Source organism: Nannobrachium achirus (genome assembly GCF_963921795.1).
Source record: "Nannobrachium achirus genome assembly, chromosome: 13".
Taxonomy (NCBI): Eukaryota; Metazoa; Chordata; class Actinopteri; order Myctophiformes; family Myctophidae; genus Nannobrachium; species Nannobrachium achirus.
Window position 1 is genome coordinate 19,289,809 of NC_137833.1, and position 21,043 is coordinate 19,310,851.

Below are 21,043 nucleotides of genomic sequence, written 5' to 3' on the forward strand. Positions count from 1 at the left end.
AGACATGTAACCGAAGTCTGCTCTGCTTTGTGTTTTTTGACCGTTTAATGCATGTATACAACCTAACCTACCTAACCATTAGCCTACAAGCCTTAACATTTCATCAGCATTGGTAGTTTTATGTTTCATTTGCAGTGCCAGTTTAATAATCTGTCGCATGACTGACAAGTTTATGCTTCCTGTTTATTTACAGAGGAATGCAGGCAGGGTTAATCATTTCGTCACGAACTCGTGAAGACCCAGAGAGACAGCGGGTGAAAGGGTCGATTTGGTATAATGAACTTAACCATTTCAATGAGTAGACCGTCTCTTTAAAAGCGATTTAACGTCCAAATACTTCTTCGGGCGTTTCTTTCTTCGGCTCTGCTTTGCGATCAATGCACAACAAGGTCAGAAATGGATTTTCAACAACTGTGCACTTTCGAAAGTTTCCAGAAAGTTTGGAGTCATTATGGCTACTCGAAAAAATTACAAGACGTGATTGAACAGGAATTCACAAGGATAAAAGGTAGTAAAACACAATGTGGAACGTGAGGCGAATGGTAGTTAGCTTAGGATTGTTGCACTGTCGCTGTGTGATCACTGACATGGCCGTGCTGTTTATTTTGAACAGGAATAACCTATCTGGACCATGCAGCTGCCACTCTCTATCCAGAGTCATTAGTGAGAGATTTCTGCCTGGACATTTCAAGCAACGTGTATGGTGAGAAAAGTAGGCATGGCCTAATCGAGACCCAATGGATATACTGTACCTCAAATTAATCTGTTATTACTATGCTATATTTCTGTCATGGCACAAAAAAGATAAATGGTTGAGTAGGCTATATTATGTGTTTTCCCCCATCCAGGTTACTATACCGGTATATAGGCCTACTGTATTTTCATATTATTATCACATATAGGCTACTATTTATTTACGTGCAGCACATTATAACTTGATAATTGACTTACATTAACATTATAATAACATGAACATATAAGTGATAATTGTTTTAACTTGAAACATTGTTAGAACAGGATATGGTAAAAAGTTATCAGGTTATAAATAACACAAAATGTTTCACTTTATAACAAGATAGGCCTATTATTAATGGTATTCTTACAACAAGATGAGTGTATGTCAAAATAACATGAAAATATCTTGTTATAACATGAAAAACATCTCATTATAAGTTAACACAAACAACCCTTAATAAGATATTTTTGGATCTGATTTTCTTCCTGCCGTGGCAGTATTACTATAATTGTATAATTTTAAAGGTTATTTATTTATAACTATGTATTTGACTGTTTTAAAACAACAATATTATTTTAGTAATATCATTCTGCAAGCTAAAAAACATTTGAGTGTGTTACTGTTGTAACTTGGTATTTCAAAACAGGCAACCCCCATAGCCATAACCCCAGCAGCAAACTGACACATGACACTGTGGAACATGTGAGATACAGGTAAAGCCAACTAGAGGCAAGCAGCCGTCGTTGTCTTTCCATTGTTACAGCTATTAATGGTTAAGTGAAATTATAGTTAGAGCGAGGAAACTTAAAAAGCTTCAACATCTTTCAGGGTGTTGCAGCATTTCAACACCACCCCTGAGGAATACTCCGTCATTTTCATCCCAGGCTGTACAGCGGCTCTCAAATTAGTGGCCGAGAGCTTTCCCTGGAGACCGCGGACTGCGATTGAGGCTGGGAGTCTCTTCAGCTACACCACTGACAACCACACCTCAGTTGTTGGCATCCGAGGGCTGACGTCTGGCCAGGGAGTTGTTACCCTCCCGGTCCCACCGCAGGAAGTGGAGAGCAGGGCTAAGGATGAGCCTCTGGGTGAAGACAATGGTTGCCAGACGCCACACCTGTTCTGTTACCCGGCTCAGAGCAATTTCTCTGGCAGAAAGTATCCCCTGAGCCATGTTGGAGGCATCCAGGCGAGACGCCTCTACCCGGCATGTGACCACCAGGGCCGCTGGTTTGTGCTGCTCGACGCCGCCGCTCATGTCGCCGGCTCCCCTCTAGACCTCCAGAAGTGCCGTGCCGATTTTATTCCTATCTCCTTCTACAAGATGTTTGGTTTCCCCACAGGGCTAGGGGCCCTCCTCGTCCGTAACGACGCGGCGGCCTTGCTGAAGAAGACTTATTTTGGTGGGGGTTCAGCGGCGGCATACCTCGCCGGGGAAGATTATTATGTGCCTACAGCAAGCATTTCTGACAGGTGAAATATTATACAAGCACAGAGTAGAAACATCTGAAATCCTAAGGGAATTAAATCATTCAAAAGATGCCAGTGATAAGATCATAATTTATTCATTGCTCTTGTATGCTTTTGTAATATCACACTGTACGTCTTTTCCCTTGATAAAGATTTGAGGACGGCACCATATCTTTCTTGGACATCATTGCTCTAAATCATGGGTTTGAAGCACTGAACAGGCTCACAGGTATTGTGATAATTGATGGTTTGAAATGGAACAAAGGAAAGCCATAATATTACTGCTGTCATAATAATCTGAATCAAGGATACACGTACGACAACCCTTCCTTTATCCCCCTTCTGCTTCAGGGGGCATGGCCAACATCCAGTTGCACACGTTTGGCTTAGCGCGCTACACATACATGCTGCTGTCATGTCTTTGCCATAGCAACGGGCAGCCAGTGGCTCAGATATACACTGAAGGCGAGTTTGAGAGTCCAAGCACACAGGGTGCGATCCTTAACTTCAATCTGATGGATTGTCATGGACAAGTGATTGGATACTCTCAGGTGCATACAGCGAATGGGCTTCATTTCTGTGTCAAAACAAAGTAATTACTCAATTCGTGTGCACCGCTGCTGCTGCTGCTGCTGCTGCTGCTGCTGCTGCTGGTGCCTTTTGCCACAGCTCAATTATTCTGTTCCTTCTCAGGTAGACAAGCTGGCTAGTCTTTACAACATTCACATACGCACAGGTTGTTTCTGCAACACTGGTGCCTGCCAATTCTTTCTTTGCACCACCAATGCTGAGGTGAAGAGAAATCTGCAGGTGAGCAGCAAATCAGAAGACAAGTATACAGTATTCTTATTCTAAGCAAAATAAATGGCATTTCTGGCAAGAGTATAACATATTTTTCTGTTTGAGGCCGGCCATGTGTGTGGGGACAGCATTGACATTGTGGATGGCCAACCGACAGGATCTGTGCGTGTGTCCTTTGGCTACATGTCGACCTTTGAAGACTGTCAAAACCTCCTCAACTTTGTTGTTGACTGCTTTGTAGAGAAACCTGTGCAAGTCAACCAAGTCAGACTGGAGAGACTAAGAACAGCTGCAACATCCTCAAGTCATGGTCCCCCAATCCAAGGCACTAGAGGCAAAACCGAGCATGTAGAAGAGAACTACAACCCCATAGAACCATTGTTGAACTTAAATGGAGACAGAGTGGTCGCAACAAATGCAAACAAACAAGCAGGGACATACACTCTCGCAAACATCTACATTTACCCCATCAAATCATGTGGAGCATTTGAGGTATGGCCATCACTCTCCCTCTCTCTCTCTCTCAATCCTAAATCCCAAACAGATTACAGTACTTTTAAGACTGACTAATCTTTATGTGTCCGTCAAAGCAATGTGAATCTCTCCATTTAGCTCCCTCTTTCTTTTTCTCTCTTTTGTCCTGTTCTCCTCTTTCTCTCGCTCAAACACACACTTATTCTTGCAGGTCAGTGACTGGCCACTGGGTCCTTTGGGCCTGCTGTATGACAGAGGTTGGATGGTGGTGAATGGGAACGGTGTATTCCTGAGCCAGAAGAGGGAACCACGCTTGTGCCTTATTCACCCACAGGTCCACCTGCCCTCAAAGAAACTGCTTCTACAGGCCTCAGGTAGGAAGATGTATGAATATTTTATCCCAAGTCAATTAATATTCAGTGCCTTTCTGCGCAAGCATTTTCTGCCTCAAATGAGCTTTAATAGAGGGATTTTCTCCTCTCTGTCTGTAGGGATGGATACCATTTCGGTTCCCCTGGAAAACGATTCTCAACTGCACACAAGCCAAAGGCTGTGTCAAAGTAAGGTTTGTGGGGCCAGGTGAGTTAGCATTTAAAGGAAAACACTTAAAACACTTTTTTACCTTATCTGACACCATCACAAATGTGCCATAACTTGTTTTACGTAAACACAAATGACAGAGAGCAATTTTATAATTGTTGATCAAAGATATTTTGAACCATTAACCTAAACCCAATATGTACCCAACCGTAAATTCTGTAAACTGTTACTCGCCTGGATATACAGTATGGAGATAAGGTTAATACTATAGGTGAAGCTTCTTTTAATCTGGAAAGTGGCTCCATCCTGTAACATAATTTTACCTCACGCTCTCAAAAGCAAACGCAGCACAAGAAACAATGTTAATCTTTTCTGACAGAAACCTGTGTATGGCAAATCAAGTGGAGAAAAAAAAAGTTTCTTCCTTGTTTCTAAGATTAGATGTAGCAGAGAATAGTGAACCAAGAAAGATGTATCAAAAGCAATAGATTTCCCTGGGGCCTCCGTAAGTACAATCCTCCTCTTCCCTAGGGTGCAGACTGTCGACTGCGGGGATGAAGCCGCTTCATGGCTTTCAGAGTTTCTTGGACAGGCCTGCCGCCTCATAAGACAATGTTCTGATTATACCCGAGATATGAAAAAGAACACTGGTAGAGGTATGTAAAGCCGATTTGACCCCTTATGCCTCCTTCTTGTTTCTTTACCAAGCACGTCTTTGATGTATGGTAACTGTCTAGCAGGGAAATAGGAGTATTTGATGTATTGTCTGGATACTGTAGCTTTGCACCCCTTATTGACTTTTTGTAATGTCTGCAATCTGCACAGCAAACTCCTGGACCTGCATAGGTCAATTTCTACACATGGGGTTAAATTAACAGGAATTTGCAATGCGATCATTTCAGCTGGTCTTACGCTTGTTGTAAGTTACCATGGACAAGAGCCCTGCGGCTGAATACTTAGAATACAAATGTACAGTTCAGATTTTCCCAATTAGTGTTTTGTTGAGAGAGCTGCAATTGAAAATTGAATTTAATGAGAACAACATTTATTGAATCAATACACGGACGTTTGGTGATGTTTCCACCCAATGTATTACAGTAGAGTCTCCGTTATTCAAACTCCTCTGGGATGGAGGTCAATCGAGGAATACATAAAAATACCCATGTAATATGTGGTGTAAAGAGGGAAAGCACTCCAGGCCCCACGACTCATTAAGGGCCCTGTGAACGTGAGGGCTGTTTTGTTTTATTTCTCACCCTTTCTTTTTTCAACAATGAATGTACCAACACCAATTGTACCATAGATCTTCTTTTTTTTTAAGATTTGTTTTTGGGCTTTTATTGGATAGGACAGTAGACTGACAGTAAATGGGGGGAGAGACGGGGAGTGACATGCGGCAAAGGTCGTCCGGATCGGGAATCGAACCGGCGACGCCGCCAGGCATCAATGCCTATGTGGCAATGCCTATGTGGTATGCGCCTGGACCAGTAGGCCAGCGGGCGCCCCTGTACCATATGTCTTCAAAGTTATACAACATCCAGCCAAAAAGGTTGTATAATTTGATTTAAGTGTATCCTGGCATCGGTCTACTCAAATTATGCACAGCTGCGTCTGTCCCTACCTCGCCTGTACCTCTATCTTTGAATAGGCCTACTTTGTCTTTTAATGTTTAGAGTTTAAATGTCACGGTCACAGACTTTTGTCATTGTTTGTCTAGAATGATCCATATTTCTTTGTATATCCCCTGGCCCTGGTCTAGTTGTCATGGTTCTATGTTGTCTACCCAGCTGTATCTCATGTGTAATCAGTCCTCTTGTAATGTCTTGTTCCCCAGTCAGTCCTTGTCAAGTCATTGTTTGGTGTCACTGCATTTGTGGTTTCTGTTCTGGTCACCTTTTGTCTATTAAAACACCCAACCAAGGGTTTTTGATCACTATACCTGCCTGGTTGTCCTGCTTTTGGGTCCTCACTACACCAGCATGTGACATTAAAGCGAAATAGAAATGTGTGTTTTATGTCTTCACATCTATCGCTGAACTTGTAGTGTTGGTAATGGCTTAACTACAAACATTCTGCATCTGTTGAGGCCTTAGAGAGAGTCAGGTGGCAGCTCTGCATGCTGCTTTGCTCTCCTGGGTATTTTATGTCCTTGTAAAAAAGGCATTGTTCTGGGTCACAGAGAGCATGACCAGTCGCTGTCCATTGGTGTTGGTGCTGAAGCTTTCGGCAACTGGTGCACTTAGAACGATGTGTGCTGTCCTTGTTTCTTTTTTTTTTAAGATTTATTTTTGGTCTTTCATGCCTTTATTGAGAGGACAGTAGACTGACATGAAATGGGGAGAGAGATGGGGAGTGACGCGCAGCAAAGGTCGTCAGGAAAGGGATTCAAACCGGCTAGCCGCTACACACTGTCAGGCCAGCTTTGCAGCCTAGGGTGCCTGGACCCCTGCGCTGGTGGCCCCGGCCCTGCCCTTGGCATTTGCATTGTACAAGCTTGTCTTGTGGCTTGTTTGCTCGGCTCAATGAGTGAAAATTTGTGTTTATGAAAATTATAAATTGATTTTTCAGAAGGTCCCCTCAAGAGTGCCCTGTCCCCCCCCCCCCCCCAATGCATTGAATTGCATTATCTGTAATCTCTCTGGGACAGTTCTCTCACTGAGCCTTCTGTCAACCTTTTCTGTTTTTTGTTTTGTTTTTCATTTCTCTTCCATTAGGTAGCCTCTGAGAACTTCATTCTGGGTTATTCTCCCCCTTCTGTGGCCTTTTCTGCATGAACATTGTCCTATTATTATATATAATCCCCTACAGAGTAAAGTTTGTGTCCCGCCTGGCTCAATACCTTTCATTTGGGTTGTCTGTTACTGTTTAAGCCCAAGTTTGTTTTGGTGTTTTCAACACCCTCTGGTGGACAAATGTGTGGACAACTGGACATAGAAACAAACTAGTATTTGGTATTGAACTTGTAGAACTTGTTAGATTTACGTAATTTTGTATTGTTCTCGTGCTATATCAAAGCAGCAAAAGGTGTATTAAATGGCTGTAGATATCTAGGATGTTTTTGTTTTTCTTACACTACTGAATGTGCCAGGCAGGGCTTGCATCCACGTGATGATTACCTTATCTTTTTCAGGCGCCAACTCTGCTGCCCTCTCTTTGGTGAATGAAGCTCAATACCTTATGATCAACCGAGCCAGTGTGGACCTCATTCAGAAGCATATGAACAGCAGGTACATTGTTGTATATCTGTTCCGCTTGTGAAGAATATGAGGATGATTTGACACATTAGACTAAACAGTGAATAGATACATGTGACACAGCCAGATCAGATGGCAACATGAACTTTTTTTTCTGTGCTATTAAACAGACAAGTGCTTTCTGCAGACCATCAGGATTTTGACGTACAGAACCTTACAAGTCGTTTCCGGGCTAATTTAGTCATTACTGGAGCGGAGCCTTTTGAAGAAGATAATTGGTCACACTTGATTATCGGCAAGACTCGATTCCTGGTGAGTGACACATAATACAGTATATACACAGCACAATCTTAATCTTAATAAACTGGTATATTTATACAGTGTCAGAGTTGTGGGTTTTGCTGTGTATTATAAAGGATTGAATGTCTTGTATCCTGTGTGACTTCCAGGTTGCAGGTCAGTGTACAAGGTGTCAAATGATTGGTGTTGACCAGGAAACAGGGGCAAAGGCCAAGGAACCTCTACTGTCTCTCTCTTCATATCGCAACGGGAAGGTTAGTCAATGAAATGTTGCTACAAAGTGCTTATTGTGAACGTAGGTCGTTACTTAGTATGATTGCGACCAAATCCTGTCTGTCACTCAAAATCACTCATTAATTGTCACTCTTTTTTGGGGAGTGTGTCGATATTGCGACATAGCATTTGTTCGACGTCCCATTAGTTTGACGCTGGTGAATGCAAACCTGCCGACGCCCTAACCTCAGTAAAACTATGCCTGAACCTAACCCTAACCCTTAGTCGAACTAATGACACATAGAAATATCGAGATTTACCCCTTCTTTGTCACTGAAAATCACTCCTTATTTTGTCACTCTTCTTTGTCTCTTCTTTATCACTGAAAATCACTCATTAATTTGTCACTCTTCTGACATCACAATGACATCACAATATAGCTGACCTGTTCTGTTATGACACCTCATCTCAGCAGAAGGATATAGGAAATAGCCCCTAAATGGAGATATAGCCATATATGGAGATCCCTGATGTCATCAATTGCATCCAAGCTCGGCAGAAGGATATAGGATATAGCCCCATATATGGAAATCCCTGATGTCATCAATATCATCCCAGCTCACCAGAAGGATATAGCTGACCTGTTCTGACATCACAATGATAAGATGCTATATCCCATTGATGGCCATATTGTGTCAATCTCATGTGGTCTATGACATCAAACATCTATGTCAGACGTCAGTCTGACATGGACACATTTTGTACAACTTTAACAACCAACCCAAGTCAAAGTTGATCCAATGCCAAAGCGCCAGCACTCGCCCAGCGGTCTGCACGCGCCCATGTGTGCGTCTTACTGGTACTGTATATAGAAACAGAAATCAGTTAACCCATTTATTATTATAATTTTTAGGTGACCTTTGGTGTGTACCTGACCCATCAGCTTCAAGAGGACACAGCCAGTACCCTCTCTGTTGGTTCTGTACTACTACCAGATGTTTCTCTGTGAGCTAATTTGAGCCATGTTTGTCAATTATTTATAATAATCTATATTCTACAAGATTGTAATGTATTTTAATTTAAATAAATACTGTGTAGAACATTTATTTACATGAATACGCACTGAATATATGACGCACTGGTATATTTACTTACATGCACATATAGGTCGTTTGCCTCATCATTAAATTAGCTTGACATTTTTCACTGTGCTTTGTTTCCTCTAGGTCTAGGAGGAAGGGGATTTGTTGTACAGTACCTGGGTGGGGTGCACATTGGAGATAAATATGAAAACAAAATATGACACTTAACTGCAAAATACACTTTAGAACATATTGACATCTATTTATTCATAAGTAATGTTTATTTGACCCACTACGTAGAGAGGGCCTGGATATGAGCTTCAGTGACAATGTTTGCAGCCTGGCTGAGAGCAATTAATTTGATAGTATTTGGTTTATCTTTTAAGAAGAGCTCTGTCATAGAGGAATTTGCCCAGAGGTGGCCTATTGATGTTCTCACAGTCTGTCTTTGCCTACATAGAAACAATAACAAACAGTGGGGTGTAGTAAATTGGGGAAAAAAATAAAAATGCTTGCTTTGTCTCATTTGTGGTGCAGGCAATTGCCTGAAAATCCAACAAAAAAGTAAATTCCCACACACACTTACTCTTCATTGATTTATTTAGGAAAAGGGTAGAGCTGTCCCAATTCATCTTATTGGGCCAGCAGTTAACCCATTAACCTGTTGGCCCATATCATGAAACACATTACACACAGAGTGTGGGACATTAATCAGGGTTCCTCATTCATCTTTTTACAGAACAGATCTATTAATTGTAAGTTTAACTTATAATCTGTAAAGCTACAGTCAGCAAATGCTGCTTGTAGGACAGTCATTTTTGCAGTACAGAATTATCAGGCTACTGCAGATGTTTTGTGTGGACAGGGTCTTGATATTTCCTATAATGATTGCATCATCCTCCTTGGCCGCTTGGGGTCCCAGCACGTGAAAGGAACCCATGATGTCTAAGTTGATTGATACATTATTTCCACAGGAATAAAACTGACATGGGTCTTTTCCAGAAGTGCCCTGTATACAAAATAAATTAAGTAATATAGAACATACCGTATACAAATTGTTACATTGCCGAAAGATAACCAGATGAGCTACTGTAATGTAGAGATGTGTTTGGATAGATATTGTTGATGATTTGCAATTAAAGCTCTACACAAATAGAATGCCATGTTGTTTCTCTGTTCAAGGGATGGCTACCTGGTATTTTGTTTTGTTTTCCCAGACAGCCATCCAAAACATTAGGTAACTGTCCTGAACCAGGATCAGATCACCTTCTATCTAGTCTATTCCGCCTGGCCTCTGCCTCTCATCTCTCACCCTCTCCTCATCATGGGTGATGTTAGAGTATCCAGGTCATTATAGAGGTGCTGGCTGTGCAGTGTGCATCACCTGCATCTCTAATGGTCTACAAGCATTTGTAGTCACACAATGCTTAGACCTTTTCTTGAATTAAATCGGTAATGATTGATTGATTGATTGATTGATTGATTGAAGAATTTATTAGAAGTTTGCAATAGAAAAAAGTACAGTTTCATGACAACAAATACAACTGGTACAAGGTCAACTAAAAGGAGATCCTAGAAAGCCGAGGCTTATTTCCACAGGAACCACACTTTAAGTATCTCATATAACATTGAAAGACAGACGGATAGAACATAGTATACTTTATCTAGGATAATATCAGTTTCAAAAGCATAACATCAAATACAAAGGCAAAAATTGAATAGGCTATGGTTGGTTCTATTACTTTAAAAGTATTAGAGAAACGTGGAAAAAAAGCAAAATGTTGAAAGATGTTGCAGCACATCAACCTGCAGATAGACTGCTGTCTCAAAACTATGGTGCAACAGAATCCACATAGGCCCTTGGCTATTGCCTCAGCCAAGGCAGCCAGGACTACACTAATGTTCCTATGCAAAGTGATGACTGTTAAGACAACCAGTGCATGTGCTGGCAAACGTCTGACATGGTCTACTCTATGGGGTGCAGCTGAGCTGGTGGAGGCCGTAGTGTACTGGCTGGCACCTTATCTGCCCCTCACCAGCACATTAAGAAACCTGGGTAGATACAGAGAGACCCCCCCCCCCCCCCCCCCCACGTCAAATGACCCTCACGCTGGAACATCTGCCTCAGCATCCAGCAGGGAACTCGCTGTGTCTCTCAGCATACCCAGGACTTACCAAGACATAAGAAACACATAGGCTACTTCCACAGATTACACCCAAAGAGAGTTTGAAAACATGACCAATGACAAAAAAACTTCCATACTTGCTGGGAGAAGAATAAATACAGCAAATGTGCAAACACAGCAGACAGTTGTCACAACACAACTACTGTGACAAGAGTTATCATATATATACAACCATACCACCTAACGACTTCACTGTGGGTTTTACTGCACTGTACAGGACCTCAGACATAGGCCTACTGTAGCCTACATATGAACGGAGCTGCTATAGGGTGTGCCAAATGTAGTTCTAAGGGCGGCCATTTCTTGGGAAAACACAGCCTTACACAGGTGTTCTGATTAGACTATAGCATTAGTTCTATGCAATCTAACAATTGAAACACCTGTGTTTTGACCCAAGAAATGGCCGCTAAGGACTACAATGACGTAGCCGCTGGCACACACTATAGACACATTGAAAAACTGCTTTTTGTACAGTTTAAATAGTTTGTACACAGTACACTATTTAAAAAGTAAACTGCTGCAATTTGTCACAGACAAAACCTTGAAAGATTGCTGATATTTCTTTCAAAAAGCTTTATACCAAGCTACCCTCACTATTTGAAACCTTTTCAACAGCCAGTTTTTCCGTTGTGACATATAGGCCTAGCTCTGTTTACACAATGTTGTACCCCCATCAACTGTATCTGTTTGTTCTTAAATTGTTTTTCACTCTTGCTTTGGCTATGTAAACTTTTTTTTAATCATGCCAATAAAGCTTGTTGTGGAAATTGAACATTTCCTCAGTGAGAGAATGAAGAGTTAGACACTGATATGTCTATAACAGATTTATTCAATACAACAGATGACAATAATAATAATATGACAATGATTCCTATGTAATATAAAAATAGAAAGAAGAGAGGAGAAAGGAAAAAGAGATGAAAGAAGGAAAGGTGGACAGGTTCCAGTTGTCTCGAAGGGCAACGGGAGTCTGACCCCGATCTGGATGTTGAGGCAGCTTAAATACAGATTCTGCAAGGATACATATTGTTAAGATAATTCTGAGGACTGACATTGCCCGTCTGACCAAAAGATGTGTATATACTGTTTGTTTAGACTTACTGTTTTCTTTTTTAGTTTTTCTTTACATATCTACTGCATAGTACTGTGTTCTATTTGTCTGTCATTCAATGTTATATGAGATACTTTAATGGTTTCCAGTGGAAATAAGCTTAGTCTTTTCATGGATCTCCTTTTAGTAGACCTTGTACCAGTGAACTGTACCGTCATGAAACTGTACCTTTTCCTATGCAAACTTCTAATAAAGTCTTCAATCAATCAATCAATCAATCAATCAATTCTCTTAACACTTGAGTATGGAAGGTCACTTCTGCCTGACTATGAAATGTGCTGCTCAATGCTCAGCCACTGAGAGCGGCGACACTACCCCCCTGACCAACCACTGCATGAACATGTGTTTCATTCTTATCGACTGAGAATGGAAGGCCCAATTCTCCTTGCGTTCATAACACCTTAACCTGTCGTCTTGCTGTCTGGGTCTGCCGCTTGCCTACAGGGGAATAGTTAGTGAACTTGACCTTGTATGAGCCTGCTGCTGCATAACTACGTGTACACAGTACACTGAGGCCTAAACTCATAAGACATATTATCATACTCATTTACTTCCCTTGCTTACATATTACATTCATAACATCAGCATACAGTCATATGAATATTAAATATAAGTCTATAATCTATCTATCAATAATCGATAACTCAATAATCGATAGATCAATAGCCTGAAAGGGAATATAAATTGTATTTCCATTACAAAGCTGCTATGAATTGAAATGTTGACTTTGTGTTGGGTGCAGGAATTAAAACCCCAGGCCAGGTGGGTTCTATGGTATTCTGGGGTGTGCCAATACGTTGAGGACTTACTGCATGCCTTAGGGTTGGTCAGCAGCAGGGTGTTGGTGTATTTCATTATTGTGTCGTTAATTGTGCCATTTTGCTGTTAATGGTAGGTGTATAGATGTTTGTGAGATTAATGTGTGGTATAGCCTATGCTATGCTGTTATAGATCCTGTTTTGTCATGCCATTAAATAAATAACTGCTGTGGGCCTATAGCTATATTGGCCTATGTGAGCTAGTGGAGCCACTTTTATTTGCAGTGCTACCTGCAATCAAACGATCAAGAAATTGCCATGTCTTTTCCTTGAGCAGTAAAAGTCAAATCGTTTTGGGATTAGTTTTGTATTTGTTTATTTCCCATTTCGTTCTTAAGGTCGCGTTATCAGTCACTAGACTCACTACAATATTTTTTGCCTACTAACAGTTAGGCTACCCCTAGGCCACCTTAACAAGCTTCGTTCCTCCCACTCTTTCCTCATTATCATTTCTCAGATCAAAGTTTGATCAAACTGTACTTTAACCTCTTGGAATGGTCGCGTTTATTTTTATGCTAGCCTGAAACCTTTATGTTTTACAACTAGTCGAACTTTCAAATTAATATTGCTTCCAGTTCCAGGCAGTTTATTTTCACGAAGACAGAGAAGAAGAAGTGGTTGCACGAATAGACTGACAAAATGAGGAAAAGGGTCGATAAAGCGAGTACAGCCGCGACTGCTACCCACCTGCAGGGCGCAGCCAGAGAGTTAACGGAGGAGAAACGGTTACCGTGAGTGGTGCTGAACACGCACGCAAAGTCTCTGAAAAAGTGTTGAGTCGAGTCAAGGCGTCTGTCTGTCTCTCTCTCTCTCTCTCTCTCTCTCTCTCTCTCTCTCTCTCTCTCTCTCTCAATTCAAATAGCTTTTTGGCATGAATGTAACAATTACAGTATTGCCAGCATCAAATGCAGTCCTTCTAGTCTTTCTCAAAGGAGTTGGCCATATAGCCAGTGGTGTAATTTAAGTAACTAAGTACATTTACTCAAGTACTGTACTTAAGTACAATTTTGTGGTATGTTTTACTTTACTGGAGCATTTCCGGTTTTCAGTACTTTTACTTCTAATCCACTACATCTCAGAGGCAAATATTGTACTTTTACTCCACTACAATTATTTGAAAACTTTAGCTACTAGTTACTTTGCAGGTATAAAGTATAATATTATAAATCATACCGGTAGGCCACTTTAGCCCTATTTTATACCTAGGCTATTTGAAAATAGCAGATCTACAACATGATGCGATGCATTGTGAGCTTGTAGATCTGCTATTTTCAAACATTTTGTACTTTTACTAAGTACTTTTTGATGCCAATACTTTTAGACTTTTATATGAGATACACACATGTTATAAGCCAAAAAGCTTAAAAGGATCTCCTTTTAGTTGACCTTCTACCAGTGAACAACTGTAGCCTACTGTCATGAAACTGCACCTTTTCCTATGCAAACTTCTAAGTCATCAATCAATCAATTCATGTAGGCTACATTTTGAATTCTAGACTTGTGTATTTCTACATTGCAGTATTGGTACTTTTACTTAAAGGACATTGAGTACTTTTTCCACCGCTAAAAGGTCCTGGGTTCGATTCCCGCCGGGGACTCTGTGGGTGCTGGGGTGCTCGCCTCCGTGTCATCAGTGCCCATACCCTAGGTGGTGTTGGCAAAAGGGCCTTCTGTGTGGAGTTTGCATGTACTCCCCAGTCCCCGTGTCTCCTAGGGTAGGTAGGTACCCTCACAAAAAACATGCAGTAGACCTAATCCTGGTCTCTACTGCATCCCCCTGGCCAGCCGGGGGGCGCCTGATGAAGGGGAAAGGAACTGGTTGGAAATAACGTGTTCCTTCCACGTGCTATGTCCAACCGGGGAAACTCCCCCTGTCAGGTGAAAAGAAGCGACTTGGACTCCTCATGCCTAAAAGGAAGCATGAAGTCAGTCCGTTGTCTCCCCAGGTTGGCAGAGGGAGTGTAGTGCCCATGATGGCATTAGATAATTGACACTGGGTGAAAAATGGGTTACAAAATCGTGGGATAAAGATTTAGAGAGGAAAAAAAAAAAAAACGTAACAAAAAATGCAAACAGAATCCTTCTCTCTGGTTTCAGATCCCCGTGGAGACGTTGGCTCAAAAGAGGCTTATTGGCATTCTGTGCCATTTTCACCATTGCAATACAGTACATGTTACCTGACTTAACACCGCGTGTTGTATATTCTTATGGAAGTGAGTTAATTTCCTGTCCACTTCATATCAACTCTATCTTAAAGTGATTTAAAAATAATGTCAAACATCCTCCTCCTCCTCCAGTAAGACTCCCATTCTTTGTTGACCTCAAGCAACCTGCTGATCTCTTGCTTAATCACACTGTCAACATGTACCTTACACCAGAGGAAGGGATGTCTCTTGGTGTATGGTGAGTATAAACCTTACCTAATACTGTATTTTCTGTCTTAATCAGACTATCATAATGGTAGCAACTTAATGCATTTAGGCCTGTAGACATGGTCAAGATAATCTGCTGCATCATTATGGAGAAGAAGTTAAGAAAGGAGATTTATGTGACTTTGAACGTGGCGTGGTTATTTCAGAAACTGCTGATCCTCTGGGATTTTCAGAAGATTGCAAAGACTGGTGCTAAAAAGCAACTGGTTCGAGCTGACAGAAAGGCAACAGTAACGCAAATAAACACTTGTATTGTTACAAACGAGGTATGCAGGAGAGCATCTCTGAAGGCACAGCAGATCGACCACATCGGTACCATTCCTGTCAGCTGTGAATAGGGAAATGACACAGGGAAATGGATAATAGCAGTTTGGAAAAATGTGCCTGGTCTGATGCATTTTCTGTAAACCCTACAGATGGTTGTGTGTTAAAGTCCCAGTAGATCAGCAGTTTCTGAAATACTTTGGCACCAACAACCATTCAATGTTCAAAGTTACTTAAATCACCTTTCTTACCCATTCATTTGAACGGCACAGGCCTAAATGAACTGAGTTGCTGCCATATGATATGCCCGATTAGAAATTTGTGTTAACATGCAGCTGGAGGTGTGTCTAAAGGTTAAGTGGTCAATCTGTAAATGCGTGAGGAAGAACACTTTTTGGTGAATCAATTTGAACTTCTTGTGGGGCTGTTTTGTATTCTTCAAGGCATACTGTTCCTGAAAGTCAGTGGAAAGAGGCACAAGGGAAGGACCTGGCATGGTACCAGAATTCTTTGGGAAATGGAGCTCCAGTTGTCATATATCTTCATGGCAATGGAGGAACAAGGTATGAAGAATAATACTATATGGTGGCTGACATATAAAAAATAAAGAAAGAAAAGAAAAATCTCAGATAGTAAAGGTACATTCTATTATTATTATAATTTGTTATTATCGTCATAGGTCTTCTTAATGACTCGTGCCTTCTATTCAAACAGGGCAGCTTCTCATCGTGTTGGAGTGGCAAATGTGAGTGACAATGACATATGATATGTAGGTCTTGAATGTCTGAAGATAAAATAGATCTTAGTAGACATTGTTGTAATAATAAATTAAGCATCAAAATGTGTCAACAGCTACTGAGTGCACTTGGTTACCACGCTTTGGTTCTGGACTACAGAGGTAGGTAACTGAGATTGTTATAACATGCAAAAGTACTGCTGCACCTGTGAAGCACAATGTTTTATGGAGCAGAGATCAGTCTAAAATTTCCTCTGACTGACTGCCACCTTGTGGTCAGTGCGTATTGTTCATGTTAAACTTGAAATCTTCCAGGATTTGCAGATTCCACTGGGAAGCCTACTGAAACTGGCATGACCACTGATGCCCTCTATCTGTACCAGTGGGTTAAAGCACGTTGTGGAAACAGTCTTGTAGTCATTTGGGGACAATCTATTGGCACTGGGTAAGTAAAAGGCAATGAATTGTTAAGTGGCGGCTTAACCACTTATTGTGCTTACTTAAAAGGACCATATCACTGTCAATACATTATTGTCTGTTCACAGCTTTTTATGGCATGTTTGTTCGCATTTTGTTTCATTGTGCAGTTGAGTTGAATTTTGTTAATCTTTTCTCCAGGGACTATTTTCGGCAAGACATTTGTTATCTATTCATGCTTAAAAATACATTAGTAATGTAACTTTGACTAATAAACATAAGGGCGCAATAAACTTCATAGTGTTGAATTACCTATCCTAAGCTCATTTATGCTAGTGTCTGTATATGTTAATTTTCATACTGAAATGAATGGAATCCATATGGCCCCTTCTAAAATTAAACATTAGTTGGCAGTAATGTCTATTATAGTGAGTTGTATTGCTTGTATCTCTTTCTCTCTCTCTGTCTCTCTCTCTCTCTCTCTCTCTCTCTCTTTCCTACTTGGCACAGTCAAGGCAGATGACTGTGTCAAACCTCCTGCCTTTTGAAACCATTGAAAATGCATAAAGGAAAGTCCAATTTCCAGGCTAAGCTGTAATAGTGTTTGACTTCATATCTCTGCAGAGTGGCTACCAACACTGCAGTTAAATTGTTAGAGCAAGGTAGGCTTTGCTACTAAAGAAATGTGAATGAATAAGCCTATATAGAGCTTTACAAATTATTATTACCATGATAATCTTTCTCACATTGTTAGACAAAATTAAGACAATTTTCACTCTTTTATTATAGGCAAGGTTGTTGATGGTGTTATCCTTGAGGCTGCATTCACAAATTCTCAACTGGTGATGTCACCTGATGATTCCATTAGCTGGGTACTGTACATTTCTCTAGATATATTATATATCCTCTTTTAGATGTTTTGATGATGCATGTCCTGTGTTGATTCATAATACCTACATGTTTTACTTTATTTAATGTTAAGGTTTTTAAGAATATACCAAGCTTTGGGTTCTTGAACACGTTGGCAGACAACAGTGTCTTCCCTAGTGATGACAAGTAAGTATAGCAGACATCCTTAGTGATGCGCTACAATTAATTGTCCAATTAGCAATTAGCCTAAACTAATAATTTTTCTAATTCTACAGTTTGAGGAAAATGAGAAGCTCTATACTATTCCTTTATTCAGAGGATGACATCATAGTTCCTACTCACATGTCTCAACAGGTTAGAATTTCAGACTCTTGAACAATTGTTTCTGTTTCTGTCTTCCATTTATATATACAGTATATATAGAGTGTGTCTCTCCTCTGTGTGTGTGTGTGTGTGTGTGTGTGTGTGTGTGTGTGTGTGTGTGTGTGTGTGCGTGCGTGCGTGCGTATGCATATACCTACAATACCTAAATTGTCTTTCTTGAGAATATTTTTTCACATGTCAGGTTAACTTCACTGGTTTTCCCTCTTAGTTGTATCAAATAGCGCTGAGTGTGCAGAATCCAGACCGAGTCAAGATAGTGTCATTCAGCGGCTCTCATGGTTATAAGCACAATGGCTTATATAAAGACCCTCAGACACCTGGCATCATAAAGTATGGAAACATTTCTCAATCAACTTTTTGTTTGAGCTGTTATCTGGAAATCAGTTGCTGTTAAACATTGCTACAGTTAACAACCAAAATGTATGTTGTCTGCTCAACAGGATGTTCATGCAGTCATTGTAAAATAATAGATGCTTCAAGACATCTCCGTCTCCACTGCAGGACCCCCAATGATTCATCTTTAAATTCAAATTTAATTTCCCTTTTTCTTTGTTTTCAAATGTTTCATCCTGAATAACTAACTGTAAGATGATTTGATTTTATTGTGCTAACAATTGTATTTTATTATACAATTGTTAGTTTGAAGAACTTGTAATGAATGAACAGTAATAACATTTTAGCCATTTTAGAAATAGTGTATTGATATAAACAAGATTGAGATATTCAGTAAAGTTCTGTAAAAGGCTTAAGCCTCTATCAGAGTCCAGGGTGAAGAGCTATTCACTTCACCGCGGTGTAGTTTTCTAGCTATCACCTAAAAATACATAAAGCCTAGGTGATAGCTAGGAAACTACAACGCAGTGAAGTGAACAGCTCTTCACCCTGGACTCTGATAGAGGCTTTAGGCAGTGTTATCTGACCCCTGGTGGACACTTTTGTACATTGTAAGTACATCTATACTATAATTTTGCGAATGTCTCAGTGAGTGTCTGAGTGAGTGTCTGAGTGAGTGTCTGAGTGTCTGTCACAGCGTTTCTCCTCAGTGGCTGGAGCAATTGATCTGAAATCGCATCACCATAAGCATATGAACACACCTGACATAACTGTGAAGCCCGTTTGTCACTTTCACAAATCGTATGCTGTATATTAGCATTTTTATGGTGTATCTACTATCTATTCTGCATCTAGCATGAGGCACATCTATTCTGCATCTAGCTTGAGGCAAAGTGTTTAACCAGCTCTGTGTGTGTGTGTGTGTGTGTGTGTGTGTGTGTGTGTGTGTGTGTGTGTGTGCAGGCAGGCGGGTGTGTGTGCAGGCGGGTGGGCTGGGGGGGGGGGACAGTATCTCTGTAGCCATTAAACGAAACGGGTTTCTTACATTGATGCTCCTACATCATGCAAGCACCAGTTAAAGTTACTTTCCATCCCTCATATACTGTGTGCACAGTGCACATCCCATAACCCACACACTGCACATCATTTTGGAGCTCATATCTTTGAACGGGTAAGGGCTAGTTCAATGTAATTACATGAGTATGTGTGCTTCATGTCTGGTAATAAAAGAAAGAGAGAAAAAATAAATAAACAGCTGAAAACCTTCATGTTCTGTTGAACATGAAATATGTTTAATTGTACAGTGTTTCTCCTATTTGTCCCCACTGGACACACATTGACATTTTTGAGCGGTGGTCACACCGTCTCCATAGTGTGACCGTGTGTATCCGTCCGTGTGTGTCTGTCTGTATGTAGCCTGAGCCAGGCCTGCAATACAGTTGAGTGACCAGAGAGGTCCTGTTGCGCAGCCTTCAAATGTACACACACACACACACACACACACACACACACACACACACACTCCTGTCCTAATGAATGTAACATTTGTAATGACCAAAAAAAGAAAGGAATGTATTCTGTCACTAGTACCTTATTAATACACCTTCAAATCTACATGACAATGTAATAAACAATATCCTACATTGACACTTTGCAAAAAGAAAAATACATCCATCTTCCTTATCAGGTCAACTTGATGTAATGTTGAATAAAGTTAATTGAAGATAGCTGAGGCCTATTTTGGTGCAATATGTTGTTAGATCAGGGGAGGAATTTCATGGAGGCCATGAAGGCCATGGCCGCCGTTGCCCCTCAAGTTTGGCCTAAGTTGTGCCCCTCAAAACAATGGCATGACCTTAGGCCACAGTGGCCTAACTACCACTTTCTCCTCTATCTCTTTCTTGTCAATATTATGTAGACAGTAGACATTCTTGTCATGCACCGGTGACTCTTTCTTGTCATGTAGACACCAGTCTCTTTTGTTGAGATTCTGAAATATTAACTCCCCAGAGGCCCCATCTTTAGACTAATCCAGTGACTTTGATTGGTGCAGGGCTCGGGCTGAGCATGGATTAGATTTATTTATCTATTTCACTGCAGATTAGGTTATCATCCCTAACCGTTAAATTCAACAAATTCTTTCAATGGACCAAAATCTTGATGACCTTCCTGGCATTTGGCGAAATGACAAAATTCCAGGCCTGGGTTAGATGATCTAATTATCTATATTATTGCATCTGTAACTGAGTGTACAAATGTTAAACAATGGTGGAAAGTGCACAATACTCAACTATAGCAGTATCCTACAATTTTGAGGTACTTTTGCTTTACTTTTAGTGTTTCCATTCTAGGCAAATTTGTACTTTTGACTCCAATACAATTATTTGACAGCTTTAGTTACAAGTTACTTTGCAAATTTAGATTATTACAAAAATATACATTATCTATACATTAATCTGCAGCAGCAGTAGGCTACATAGTTAGAAGCAGTACTATCTTCACCAGAGTAGCAACATAACAAAACAAAACATCAATGCATTACTAATTCCAATCCAATAATATGATTGACATTCTGCCAAACCTTTTTTTGGTAGCCTACTGTGGCTGCGAGTATAATATTTTGATGCTAATACTTTTGCAATTTTATTTGAATACATCTTTTACTTGTAACAGTGTATTTCT

General features: G+C 40.5%; 2 protein-coding genes across 3 annotated transcripts; both read left to right on the top strand.

Annotated features, from left to right (window-relative positions):
- Window positions 1-124: 124 nt before the first annotated feature.
- mocos (molybdenum cofactor sulfurase) lies at window positions 125-9,885 on the top strand. Of its 2 annotated transcripts, none has more exons than XM_080740974.1 (15): window positions 125-508; window positions 614-712; window positions 1,383-1,449; window positions 1,565-2,209; window positions 2,359-2,435; window positions 2,558-2,757; window positions 2,900-3,016; window positions 3,113-3,499; window positions 3,693-3,855; window positions 3,973-4,060; window positions 4,553-4,677; window positions 7,152-7,248; window positions 7,386-7,527; window positions 7,665-7,769; window positions 8,642-9,885. In XM_080740974.1, exons 1-15 carry the CDS (start codon window positions 397-399, stop codon window positions 8,735-8,737), a joined length of 2,520 nt encoding a protein of 839 aa, XP_080597100.1. In that variant the 5' UTR covers window positions 125-396; the 3' UTR covers window positions 8,738-9,885. The 2 variants fall into 2 exon arrangements, with proteins under 2 accessions (XP_080597100.1, XP_080597101.1); XM_080740975.1 differs by having other exon boundaries at window positions 614-703.
- A 3,525-nt stretch (window positions 9,886-13,410) lies between these two features.
- LOC308297520 (lysophosphatidylserine lipase ABHD12-like) lies at window positions 13,411-19,324 on the top strand. The gene is made up of 13 exons (XM_080740947.1): window positions 13,411-13,656; window positions 15,023-15,138; window positions 15,223-15,328; window positions 16,065-16,184; window positions 16,336-16,366; window positions 16,474-16,519; window positions 16,673-16,802; window positions 17,399-17,436; window positions 17,564-17,646; window positions 17,757-17,830; window positions 17,920-17,998; window positions 18,237-18,358; window positions 18,469-19,324. The coding sequence occupies exons 1-13, from the start codon at window positions 13,565-13,567 to the stop codon at window positions 18,488-18,490; spliced, it is 1,059 nt and encodes a 352-aa protein (XP_080597073.1). The 5' UTR covers window positions 13,411-13,564; the 3' UTR covers window positions 18,491-19,324.
- The last annotated feature ends 1,719 nt before the right edge of the window (window positions 19,325-21,043 follow it).